Below are 13,170 nucleotides of genomic sequence, written 5' to 3'. Positions count from 1 at the left end.
AATTTTTTATTGTTACAAGATTTTTAAAGCATTGATGTTTACTAATATCAAGTTTTTTTCTTGCACAATATTATAATATTGTTTGTGGATTCTTCAATGTATTGACATTTGGATAAATATTTTATTTTATTTTGTGTTATGTATAAATATCAATGTACATACATAGAAGAATATGGCCATCATTTTCTAAACGATAAGATTTAAGTTTGAAACTGTTAATTCTGAAATCCCATTTTTTCTTTATTCTTCATACATACCAGGGAAAATTTGTTACATAAATGACTTTGAACTGATATGGGATTGCAGGAATACAGACCTCTAAGAGAAAAAAAAGAAAATGCAAATTCTTATCTTATATTTTAAAATATAGTTTATCTGTTATAATGTCTATCCATCCATTGACAATATGTTTTAAAATATATTATTGTTAGATATTAAAAAACTAAACTTGAATATCTTTTGAATTTTTAGCCACTCAATCCTTGAATAGCGTTTAAGTCATCGCTGTAGTTCGATTTTCTTTGTACGTTTCTATAATTTTTATATAAACTTCTATATTATTATGCTAATACTAAATAAATCCTATGATTTCCTTAAATTATATATTGTATCGCTTTTAGCGATTTTTGTCAATAAAAGATATTGAGAAGTTTCTGTTTTCGTTTTTGTAATTAATCTTACTTTTATCAATTGGGCGCAGGTAATAAATGATTGTTATTTGTATTTAAATCTCATTTTGAGTAACCGTAAATGTATTCTAATTAAAAGTATCCCAACAACACTCAATATTGCAGCAGCAATATTTTACTGCAATAGTGCTGTGGGAGGAACAGGTTTCAGAAAACATCAAAGATTCTGGGATAAGCCGCAAGGTAACGAGGTTTTAACTATGATTTTAATTTGAACATTAGTTAGGATTTATTTGCATTGCAATCAAGTTTAAATAATATTATACAAATTATTCTATTCTATCTTACATACATCAATGTGTCACTATGTTCTCTAAAGCTTAGTTTGAAGTTCAAGATATTTCTGATTATTATTACGATTACAGTCAATGTTAAGCAGACGAAAAATATTCATAGCACTTATACTGATAAACTATATAATGAAAATTTAATTTCTGCATGTGTGCATGCCAACTGGGTCAGAAATCACTTTGGTACTAGCTGTACGAACTTATCAACCACGCATCGAGTAATGTAAAAGGATGGACAAATATTATGTGACTTGTGTCGATATTATTTGTACAAAAATCGAGCTATCAACTCAAAAAGTAAATCCTGTTCGCGACATTTAATTGTAGAACGAAATTCTTAAAAAGTTATTCGTAGTAAAGTGTCAACCTGTGTATCAATATGGCGGCGAATCTCGAGGAAGAGCAAAGTTTGAGAGACTGCGAGGAATACGTACAAAGACACAATATTCAACAAGTTTTGAAAGACTGTATAGTGCAACTTTGCGTGGGACGTCCTGAAAATCCCATATCTTTCTTGAGGGAATACTTTCAGAAGCTGGAACGGGTATGTATCGAACGATATACCATTGAAATAACCTCATTTTCGTTGTTCCCTGCTCATTTGACGTTTATTCGTAAACGGCGCGGCTAGTTTACGCTCGTTATCATACATTTTCTTTTATGTGTGTAAAGTAAAGATGAATGTCCGTATTTGGACGATAAGCGCGAGAAAGTGTACCACTGGAATTATCAGTTAAGTTACATATATGCACATATTAATGTTCACAGGCTTAATTATATGTTTACTTGTTAATGTTAATGAGTGCACTCAATAAGTCGAAGTACGTTAGCTTGCAATGCATAAAAGATGATACTGTGAACTTATGTTACATTATTATATCCATATCCAGGCGTTGATTGTTAATAGATGTAATCTCGTAGATGTATTAACATATTAAAAGAATTTCGTATTCTGCTTTCACTAACATTAACGGGATAATATTTTCTTACATGAAATTAATCGTTAGAAAATGAATTATAATTTATATGTACATAATAACTACCACAAGTAACTTTAAAATATCGGTAAAGATCTATGCTCCATAATATATTGTAAGTGTATAAATAATTATATCTTATTTAGTTGCATGTCCGTAATTATTTTTGCATATTCCTTGAACTGCATTTCACATTTTCTTCCATCGTTCCATCGATACCAAGTACGCCGAATTTTAATATCTATTGTAACAAATACTGAGGCTGCGAAGTATTTTTAATCCTACAAGCAGCGATTCGGAAGTTTTCCATTGTGAATCTTCGAAAATAAATTTAAGACACGTAAAGTATGATGTGTAATTGGGCATGAATGGAATAATGCGATTTATCTAAAATCTGTGTACATACATATTTCGTTTAAATGCTTACTGCTTAACACTTAAGTATTTGGCGCCAAATATGTTTATTCGAATACGTAATATATATGTACTCATTTTGCGAGTTTCTTCGGATGAGAGTGGGAGATGCTGGTCAATGACGAAGAGAGGGAGAAAAGAGGATAGCGCTCAATATCACTAGTTGTACAAAATCTTAATTCTATTATGTTTTTTTAATCAATTTCTTATACTTTGTCCATCTCTACTGTTGTAGATCATATGTTTTCACTAGTTTACTCTGATTTCTAAGAAAAACAAGCATTTGTTATCCCTTGTGCGAAACTACTGAATAACATGCATATATTTCTTTGCCGCTCTACAGCATTATCCTTGACATTAAGATTTTCGTATCTCGTATGTTGTGTATGTGAGTAAGGTACATTCAGCTATTTTCCTTTTCCTACCTTATCGTGCTGGATGATCGATAACATTTTCCATTTCTCCATGAATTGTGGTGACACAAATACAGCATTGGAAAGGAGAGTAACGAAATCAATTATACGTCATCGGTTCCGATTACCACAACTGCACTCATATAATACATCGCCGTTCAGAAATACTCAGATAGTTATTGAAGAAAATGATTAAATTCGGTAAATAGGATAAAGTAATCCTTAATAACCGAGCCCGTCTAAAATTAAACTGCTTGCAATCAGATACAGAAATCTACTCCTGAAAATTCTATTAAGATATAAGTACTTTAAACTGGTAAACGATAAACAGGACATTTAAAAAAATCTCGTATTGAGAATAAATGTTTTGTCGAATTTTTTCATTCAAAACATGAAAGTAGCCGAATATTTGTGGGTGTTAGTGTATACAAGTACATAGACTGCATGTACAGAAAGGGAGTAAGTATGTATATGTATGTAAGTAGTTACGTGCGGATACAGGAGCTGTTCTAAATATAGCGTATGCTGGAAATATAACGAGGCACGCAACGTTAGCCAACGACGCGATCGCGGCGCGGCGTATGAGAACGCGTCGACGTCGAAAATGCGCGGACCGCGCTTGCGACAACATGTTTTAAACCAGCAACGTCGGAAGCGAACGTTGTTATCCGTTCTCATCTGTTAAAGCGTTTAGTATCAATCGATTTGACCGCAAAGATAAATTTACGAATTGCATCGCGTTTTATCGCGGAATAGATTATTTACCGTTTGGCACTACGCGTGCTATCTGTGCGGGTGACCATCGTCGACGGATCGCGTCGCGTTTTAATCGAATTTGGCGAGACCTTAGAAAATTCCGAAGCGGCGCGCGGCGCGCGATCGCGGAACGATCGTAGTTGCGGCGTGGCGGTTCGCCCGTTATTTTCGCTCGTGGACGATCGCGAGGAACATTTTTTTCTCTTTCGTGACACCGATTAAGCACATTCGGGTGTGCGAGATTTGTGTCAACGGAGAAGGAGTATATACGTGAAATCGGGTGGAAAAAAAAAACGGGAGTACGTGTCCCGAATTCCGAGTAATATCGACAAATAATGGACGAGGTACGACCGTGAAAATCGTTTAGTAGAAGATTCATGCGTACGTTACATTGACTGTGTGTTTTACGTCTTCTTTGCGTGATATTCTTGCGTTAGGCTTCTCGATCCTTGATCCGAGGTCTGCGCTTCGGTACTTAATATAATTAAATCGCTTTGCTTTAATGATCGTTACTATGCGCAGTGGAAACTGCCGTTAGATTGTTGCGGGAAAGTAAGTCGCGAGATAAACCGGTGAAATTTCATTTTTTCAAAGGAATATATTTGTTCGCAGATACAAGTAATGATCGAAAACTATGTTTGTGAATCTTTGTACAGTACTCGTCATGTGATATAATTTCATTATTCATTTGTTAAACGTGCAAATGATGTTTTAGAACGTGCTAAGATAAGATCATTGACCGATTACAATCTTGACACTGTTCTCTTAAACGTAATTTTTCAAATAGTGCAATTTGTATTCAAACATGTATCTGGTTAGAGTTCTTGCAAACATATGTGCATAGGGGTATTCTTTTTTTATTACGCTTTAGTAATTCCATCATTTATTGAAAACAATCTGCTTCTTCGAGAGTTGAATTTACATGTTTATTATCATTTGTGAGATGAACATGATGTGCAGACGTCACTCGTGGAAGATTAGATTGGTGAATTGAGTCTTTCAGTTGTTTGTACTCACGGCCAATCATAACGATTAATGCTTATTACACTTATATTTCTATAAAAAATGTGACAATCGAATTAATTCGGTAAGAATGGTAATGGATTCAATGATCTTACTTTGTATTTTACGTGTTTGTGAAGGGGCACTCATCTGTGAAAAACGCCAAGTGACCTATGGCATTATTTGCTTACCTTTTCATCGATGCTCATCGTTCACAAGCCGTAGAATATTTTATCTAAAGGCTTATATAATTTTACAATAAGCAGTCAACTTTTCAAGGACAGGGAGCAATGCTTATACGCCCGTTTAAGTAGAGGAATTTTTGTCACACCTCCTTTGCTACCTTCAAAATTTAATTTAAAGTCTGTCGACTTCTTTGTCCGCGCAGTACACGAGTTTCCTTATTGACCGCCTTATAAAACTCGTTAACGTGTAATAATTTTCAGCACACTGTCTAAATAATTATATCACTTCAAAGTTTACTAAGTTAAAATCATGTAGTTCGTGCCATTCGCTCATTAAATATAGAATAAAAATAGTAAATGGTGTAAACGATAGCAACGAAGATAATGGAGATAATAGAAAGCATGCTATTGCTGTTCATATTTAGAAATCTCGATTTTAGGCAATTTAATATATTTTACTTAATTGCCAGGGAAAAGGGGAAATAAGAAATTTCAGTTCTGTAAATGCTAAAGTACTGTTTATATGTACTATCACGCTGTTTTGTCTTTCATTTCTTCTGAAGCAAAAAAGTAGCAAACTTGACGTAGTCAAAGATCTCCGTAAAAAGATCGAGTTTTAAAAGTATTCGAAATTACTGGGTTGCTCAACTTTCAGCATGTATACGTGTTTAAGAAATTTAAAGAAGCACGATTTCATCAAACGAAGGACGCAGTACCTATTGAGTGTTGTTGCGCATGTCTAAGCAAAATTGACTTATAAAAGCGGCTTGTTTTTTTCTTACGCTACTCTTTCAGGACTGTGTTATTATCGAATAAATAATAAATAACTAAAAAGCGAAAAACAAATTTATAAAAAAAAGCATCGATCGATCGCCTATAGGATCGGGGATAGTAATTACAAAACACCTAGAAGAACATCAGCTTTCGACATGGTGCAACAGGCAAGTAGAGCAAAAATATGCGAGCGACATTAAAACCCCATGATCGATCATTTTTAATTTTTCTTTGAGTGTAAGAAAAATGGTTTCTCCGGTAACCTACTTCTCGTTAGAAGAGCTGAGACATGTTTGCGTGTTGCATAACATACCAAACGAAATAATATTTGCAAGACGCACTTTTATTTACAAATAATAGTGATTCTCCTTGATTTACGATTTTTTTCCTTTTTCTATTTCAGGAGCAGGCTCACGATGCTAGGCAACAAATCGCAACCAGTCCGGAAGACACCGAGGATATACCCGCTGGACAGCAGGGTCCTCAAGTTCCTCGACGTAGAGGTGGTATCTCCGCGGAGCCGGTCTCCGAGGAGGACGCGACAAGTTATGTCAAAAAGGTCGTACCTAAGGACTACAAGACGATGGCCGCACTAAGCAAGGCCATTGCTAAGAACGTCCTCTTTGCTCATCTCGACGAAAATGAACGTTCTGACATTTTCGACGCTATGTTCCCAGTCACGTTTCTGCCTGGAGAGGCAATTATTCGCCAAGGTGTTGAATAAGTATACTTTGAACTTAAAATCATGAAGCCTAGATCTCTGATTAAACTTAACGTTACTTGTTGCGTGTTAAAAAGGCGACGAAGGCGACAATTTTTACGTGATCGACCAAGGAGAGGTGGAGATCTTTGTAAACGGTGAACTGGTTACAACGATAGGGGAAGGCGGAAGCTTCGGCGAGTTGGCGTTGATCTATGGAACCCCGCGTGCCGCGACCGTTCGAGCGAAGACAGATGTAAAATTATGGGGTATCGACAGAGATTCTTATCGGAGGATTCTAATGGGATCTACGATAAGAAAACGAAAGATGTACGAGGAATTTCTCTCCAGAGTTTCGATTTTGGGTAAGACGCGTTACTTCAAATAACACGAAACTTGCCAGAATCTATGCTACTATGTAGTATAAAATTCTCGTTATTTTTAGAATCCTTGGATAAGTGGGAACGTCTGACGGTAGCAGATGCTTTAGAGCCGGTGGCATTTGATGACGGTGAAACGATAGTTCGACAGGGCGAACCCGGTGAAGATTTTTACATAATCGTTGAAGGCACAGCGGTCGTTTTGCAACAGCGGTCGGAAGGTGAAGAATTGACGGAAGTCGGGCGGTTAGGACCATCTGATTATTTCGGTACGTGGTCCCCTTGTGTTCTTGACATTGCAATTAATAATCGAATTAGCAGCGAATGAAGGCGAAGTTGGAAGAAAACAGAACGGTTGTACCAGCGGAAATATTGTATGAATTGCAGGTGAAATCGCATTGCTGCTCGATAGACCGAGGGCGGCAACTGTGGTGGCACGAGGTCCTTTGAAGTGCGTAAAACTAGACAGGGCGAGATTCGAACGAGTTTTAGGTCCGTGTGCGGATATTTTGAAACGCAACATCACCCAATACAATAGTTTCGTGTCCTTGTCCGTATAAATTGTCGTACTAGCGACATCGACGGCTGTCTTTTCTTTTTATCGAAGTATACTTCACTATTAACATTTTTTATTTCAGTACTGTAAGTAATGATTGTATTATTTCAGTTAACGATACTCGTGTTAAGAATTGTATACGTTGAAGTCTATGCCATTCATTTGAATTTACACATTTCATCCTGAATATTTTAATCTTATTTTTTGATAGTTATTTAAATTCATAAAATATGTGTGGAATTCTGTTTATAGCATAATAAATCTATTTTGCGTGATAATTTAGTTGAAATTCAAAGCGCGAGTATTTTATTTGTTTCATTAATGTATATGTGGTAGACAAACCGAGCACATATTTTATTCGATAACACATTCTACGACATATGTAATTCTTATAACGGAAATATTAATAATTAAAGAGCCGTGACATGCCAAGTTAATACGCACTTTCTAATTTCGAAAACGATATAGAAATCGAATTTTACTCATTTTTACACAAACATATTCTCCGAGAAATGATAAGAGTACTTGGAAAAAATTTAGTAAATGTATATGTTCCAACTCGCAAATTTTTTCGATGTTCGTTTAGATGAATAAAAATTATTGCGTTGTCAGATATTTAATTTGTTATCTCGTTTATCATTCTGAATTATATTATACGTAAACAAAGTTATATATATATAGAAAGTACGAAGTTGTACAGAGATAAGTGTTTCAACTATCATAATTCAAATGAATTTATTCATATTTGCAATATAACGATTTATTTAAGATATTACGTTTTTCTAGTTTAATTATTTAAGGTCTATAATACAGACTAATAACTAGAACACTATCCGAAAATTAAATAATTTATTACGCACAACACCTTATTCGTATGTGACCGTACAATGAAATGTTTATTCCTTCTCTAAAATAAGATCTTGTATCTCCCCGTTTTTCGTAGAACGCGAAGACAGAATTCTCAACACCCGAGAATCTATAATAAATTATCAATGAAAAAAATATCATTGTCAGACGGCAAACACTTAAAAAGATAAAAATAATCACTCTTCACACGCGAGAATGGTATTCGGATACGAATTTGCATATGTCCTGTTAAAAAGTTATTGATCGCTGAATCTTGAACATTAACGTCGGATGACTTGCCCAGAACCACGATGTTACTATCCACCACGAAGATAACTGCTGCCTACCCAAAGGCTTCTCTTTGTTCCTCTTCGTTCACAGATCGCTGTGTATGCCAGCATCCTTTCAAACCTTCAATACTATTCTTACCGAAAAGCTTTTCATATCATCACGTTCTTCGATTCCATTTTTTCCCATCATAGAAATTACGCACTCTATTTCGTGCTTTGCCCAAGATTACGTTGTCCAGTACAGTTGATGTATGAAATGTCGAAGTTCCCCGTTTTTTAAAAGTGACGATAAAGCTTTTTAGATCCTTGCGTAGAGTGAAATATGTGGCAAATTTTTAAAATATCCCGATTCTTCTCGGTATAGACCATGTTTGGAAAAAGAAGCGTAGAATCACCAGACACAAGAGAGTAAAAACATGTACAATGCATAACATAGAACGAATTGCGGAGGATCGATCGGTTGCGATGAAAGGAAATCGAAGTTTTGACCAAACCAGAAGTATTTTGCTTCCTGAAGATAATCGATCTGCTGTCTCTCCTCCTCGTAATCGCGAGCCTCGGCTTCATACCGGGGTTCAGTCGTATGAGGTAGCTGCGGACGATTTTAGAATGGATCGTCCCGAATCCTTTGTACAATTCGTACCAGCCCGGCAAATGGATTTCTTCGTTTGCGCTGGGCCGAGATCGAGAAGCCCGTATCATGTACAGATGATCGTGGGGAAAACTTTTCATTTATAAACTGTTGCTCGACTGGTTAGCGTCGACCAACGAAGAGAGCAATGAGTAGGGGATGGTAAGAATTATCGGTAACAGGTCAGTGTGTAGTTACATATATGCACATGCATATGCATATGTATGTAGACGGTACATATGCATATATAATCGGGAAACATATGCATATAAACACACAGATTTGTGCTCGCGAATGTGCACGATAATGGCGTTTCTGTTTTGTACATCTTCCACGAAAAAAGAGCGATCGTTGCTTTGTTACCAAGCACCTAGAGAACCACTGCTTGTCTTGCAGTCGATTAGATGACGTTCAGGATCAGCATAAACCAACCCCAATTCATTGACAAATTCATAAAACTTGTCCAAAGATTCAAAGGCCAATTCTGCTACGACGAAATCAACCGCCAAATTTTGCCGATAGCTAAACAGTAGAGAAATGTATCGTTAGACAATGTGCATTCAAGTACATATGCATAAAGAAATACAGTTTAATAATATATATTAACTATATAAAACTAGTCATTTTTCGGCTACGATGTCCTGTAACAGAAATCTGTATAATTACAGTTATTAAAAAAAATTAAATTGATCTCTTTCTAAGAAAATCATCAAGGCATTCGTCTCTAAGGATTTAAAAGAAAAGAAAAAAAAGAACACGATTAAATATAGTTCCATTGAGATATGGAAATATATTTCAGGTTCTTAAAATTGTCGAACTCTCTACTAATTAGATTTACCTGTTAATATCAAATTAGTTATTTTTCGATTTATTATATTTCTTTCTGTTATCGTGATTAACTTCCATAAGCTGTTAAATACAGTTTGAGAATATTTTGACAAATATGAATGAATGAGTTCTAAAGAGTCTAGTACGTACGACTTTATCATGGTCTTCAATGCATTCTTGCGTTCCCGTGCAACAAACCAGTCCATTAAGAAGGCTGCCATTCTGGGTGCAGCAGTGTACAGTTTGAAAAATGCATGGAAATTGCCTAACCACCACGCAGAACGCACTTTGAGCGCATGTTTTATACACTCGTCCTTCTTGTCTCTTTCCGATAAGGCTGCTAAAATTGTTGTTAAATCTGTAAAAAAATAGTTGTTGCCTTCAGTAATGTGTGTGAGATGATTATTATTTAAATTTTATGGCTTATTAAACGATGTATTGTTCAAGTACCTTGAGTGTTCTTTGTAAAGATATAATATAATATCCTATATGCAATGAACTCGCACCGATTTTCGCCGCCGACGTCTTGATACAACATCCTTAATTGTGTCTGGCACTGATTGAATTCTTCGTGGTCACCTTTTTCTAGAGCGACGCGAGCATGTGTTTCGTACACGTGTACTGTAAATGCATCTCGAATACCTTGGACGGTAAGGTCTTGACGAATGGATTTCAGTTGATCGCAAGCGTATCTATAGTCTTGATCAGCCACCCAGCGTTTCTTGACATGTGCCAAAGAATTTTGGAGTACACTTACCGGTCGGACAGCGGAAGGAGCTGGAGCCTATTAATACAGAAACAATACATATTTTACGTAGATGTTTAAAATGAAATTGAAATAAATCTGATCTTTGAAGCATGTGAATCTTACAGACGTTAAACGCAAATACGGCTTCTCTATATCCTTGCATATTCCGACGATGTGAAGTCCCGTCAAATCAAAGTCTGTAGTGGAATCATCTTTTACACCGTTGCTGACAGTCCTAGAAATAGTATCATTAAATCTTGCGGCGCGTTGCTGTAATTTCTCCTTGGATCCTAATTCGTCAGTGTTGCCTGTAGCTAAACCAAACTCTGAATAGAAATGTGATTTCATCTGTTTAGTCTTCTTTGTTTTCTTGCTGCTGTGACTCGGTTTGCTTTTTGTGGACTTTTTCGTTTTTAGCGATTTATAATCGTGTTCCCGATCACTAACGTTCGACGACGAAGACGTGCTACGCCTGTATTTTCGTGATGGTGGACTACGTGAATCCGAACGCGACCTCGACTTCGATCTCGACCTCGACCTCGATCTAGACTTCGATCTTGATCTTGATCTTGATCTAGTCCTCGACCTCGACTTCGACCTTGACCGTTTGTGATTCACAGAGAGACGCGCGCCAAGCCGTGCCCCGAGTGAGGTAGAGAGACCTGGCTTGCGCAAGCCTCCCTGTGCATTCATCAGTGGATTTGGCAAATTATTTAATTTCAACGCCGGCTTTTGCGGCTTTATCGTCAGCGTCATACGTTCGCTATGAATGCTGGGCAAAGGTTCTTTGTCCCAGTCTTTCACCCAAAGCGAACCGTCGTTCGCGGCGCGCGTGATCTTTCCCTTTAGTATTATCTCAACTTGATCCTTGTCCACACCAGTTTTGCATTTTTCGTAACATCTGTTCACATAGTTCTTCAGGCTATCAGGCCAATCACCAACTGGGCTGGGATTCGTCACCATGGAGGGAGTACCTACTGCTGGTGTACCAGCACTAGTCGTATTATTAGCGGTTGTAATAGCAGGTGTAGTAGGAGTAGGGGATTCTTCAGTTGGTGGAGGAGGAGCGGCTACTTCGCACTGCGTAGGAGGTAAGGGTGGTAATTCGGTCTTCAGATTGGGACCCGGCACGAAATTCGTTGTTGAATTGTTTGCCTGAAAGCTATTGTTGAACTGAGCCGCTAAATTTTTATTCCGCTTACGTTTTTTCTTCGCCGCGCCGCTATTGCCAGATGGTGAGAACGCCAAACCGTTCTTTTTGTTTTGTACAGTGAAACGAATCTGGTTGTTATATTCTGGAACAAAAAAAGTAGAAGAGGAACATAATTGTTATGCACACTGAGTAAAAATTGACATCTCTTAATAACCACTTACGACTCATATCACTGTGCATTCCATTCCAAGCACCATATGGAAATGTATTGTACATGTATCCCGGATGAGGCTGCATAGGCGGCTGTACTTGATTGTTATTCTGTTGAGACGTCTGCACAGATGGTGGTGGTCCCGGAGGCAAAGGGGGGAGTTCAGAATCATCATCCAAAGACATTGGTGCTCCAGGTACTGGTGGTTGCTGATATATCTGCTTCCCCTGATTATTGCCCTGTTGTTGTTGCTGTTGCTGTTGCTGCTGTTGTTGTTGTTGTTGATGCTGTTGCATCTGCTGTGGAGCGAAAGGTTGTCCATATCCAGGCATCATTGCATGATAGTAGGTAAATGTTTGTCCTTGATGAGGTACACCTTGATACCCCGTTCCATACAATTGCCTATAGACAAAGATCACATATTCAATATATATTTAGCTGTTACAATATTAATTACAGTTAAATTTCTTGAACATTATAATTATACGTATATATTATTATTATTATTAATATACATATATTAAAATTTTGTATATGTATATATGTAGTAGTTTAAAATTAGGCCATAAACGTTTCTTATACGCATCGATCTATTATATCACAGGAACTTCTTATGTGATATATTAATAAATATTTATCCCTGTATTTAACATTATCGTTTATTTAAATCTTAGAACAAATGTCGAAAGCTAAGAACAAAGCTGGAAATTGTTACGCAGTCGTCCGACATTACGTCGATGCGACCCTTCCGATTGAAACGAGCCCGATGACTCATTATCTATTTGGGGAACAATCATTCGAACGAGGTTTAAAGGCATAATTACCCTGAATACGGGGGAAACATGTTGTGGATATTATTTGGCGAGGGATATTGCCATGCCATATTCGCCATTGAGCCTACTCCAAGTTGTGGCTGTTGCTGAAATGGCTGCTGTTTCTTCTGCGACGCTGTAGCCTCGCCTTCTGACATACCGAACAACAAAATCAGAATTGCTTAGACAATTTGTACACTCGTACGTTTCACTGCCTTAAACACTTTTTGCATTACCACGTAGCTTTAAGTCTAACTGAGAGAATAAACGTATTTTTAAAACATTCCCGTCCGAAATTGTATCGAACAATCACACGTTAGATATAACGACTATTCCCGTTTTCGAGCAAGCTAAAATGGTGGTGTCTACCGAACTGTTACGCAGCTACTCGCAGTTAGGTGGTGACACCGTCTCACGCATTGCGCATTATGCACCAATCTCCTGCTAGAAAGAATATAAACTCAATTGTTTTATTAGAAATTATATATGCAATATATTCCGTTCTCGATTCAATT

At 36.9% G+C, this 13,170-nt stretch overlaps 2 protein-coding genes and 1 long non-coding RNA gene across 10 annotated transcripts; 1 reads left to right on the top strand and 2 right to left on the bottom strand.

The window, feature by feature from the left end:
* Positions 1–1,358: 1,358 nt before the first annotated feature.
* Positions 1,359–7,751, top strand: Pka-R1 (protein kinase, cAMP-dependent, regulatory subunit type 1). 5 transcript variants are annotated; one of them, XM_018036581.2, is made up of 6 exons: positions 3,394–3,883; positions 5,607–5,667; positions 5,904–6,213; positions 6,299–6,565; positions 6,646–6,849; positions 6,968–7,140. In XM_018036581.2, exons 2-6 carry the CDS (start codon positions 5,656–5,658, stop codon positions 7,138–7,140), a joined length of 966 nt encoding a protein of 321 aa, XP_017892070.1. In that variant the 5' UTR covers positions 3,394–3,883; positions 5,607–5,655. The 5 variants fall into 5 exon arrangements, with proteins under 5 accessions (XP_017892066.1, XP_017892070.1, XP_017892069.1 ...); XM_018036580.2 differs by having other exon boundaries at positions 5,522–5,667; XM_018036582.2 differs by having other exon boundaries at positions 3,394–3,920.
* On the bottom strand, positions 1,560–3,091 carry LOC113465192 (uncharacterized). Of its 2 annotated transcripts, none has more exons than XR_003390031.1 (2): positions 2,363–3,091; positions 1,560–2,273 (listed from the first exon to the last, which is right to left on the bottom strand). It is a non-coding gene; the product is annotated as an uncharacterized LOC113465192 (long non-coding RNA). The 2 variants fall into 2 exon arrangements; XR_003390032.1 differs by having other exon boundaries at positions 2,384–3,091.
* A 215-nt stretch (positions 7,752–7,966) lies between the features above and the next one.
* Positions 7,967–13,042, bottom strand: LOC108632172 (leukocyte receptor cluster member 8 homolog). 3 transcript variants are annotated; one of them, XM_018036575.2, is made up of 7 exons: positions 12,892–13,042; positions 12,668–12,806; positions 11,854–12,245; positions 10,603–11,774; positions 10,182–10,515; positions 9,882–10,089; positions 7,967–9,425 (listed from the first exon to the last, which is right to left on the bottom strand). In XM_018036575.2, the coding sequence occupies exons 2-7, from the start codon at positions 12,733–12,735 to the stop codon at positions 9,263–9,265; spliced, it is 2,337 nt and encodes a 778-aa protein (XP_017892064.1). In that variant the 5' UTR covers positions 12,736–12,806; positions 12,892–13,042; the 3' UTR covers positions 7,967–9,262. The 3 variants fall into 3 exon arrangements, with proteins under 3 accessions (XP_017892064.1, XP_017892065.1, XP_017892063.1); XM_018036576.2 differs by having other exon boundaries at positions 12,668–12,803; XM_018036574.2 differs by having other exon boundaries at positions 12,668–13,042.
* Between the last annotated feature and the right edge of the window lie 128 nt (positions 13,043–13,170).

This window comes from Ceratina calcarata, unplaced genomic scaffold, assembly GCF_001652005.2.
Source record: "Ceratina calcarata isolate Rehan_Ccalc_2016 unplaced genomic scaffold, ASM165200v1 scaffold151.2, whole genome shotgun sequence".
NCBI lineage: Eukaryota > Metazoa > Arthropoda > Insecta > Hymenoptera > Apidae > Ceratina > Ceratina calcarata.
Note: the sequence above shows the minus strand (reverse complement) of the source record. Positions and strands in the feature narration are given on the sequence as shown.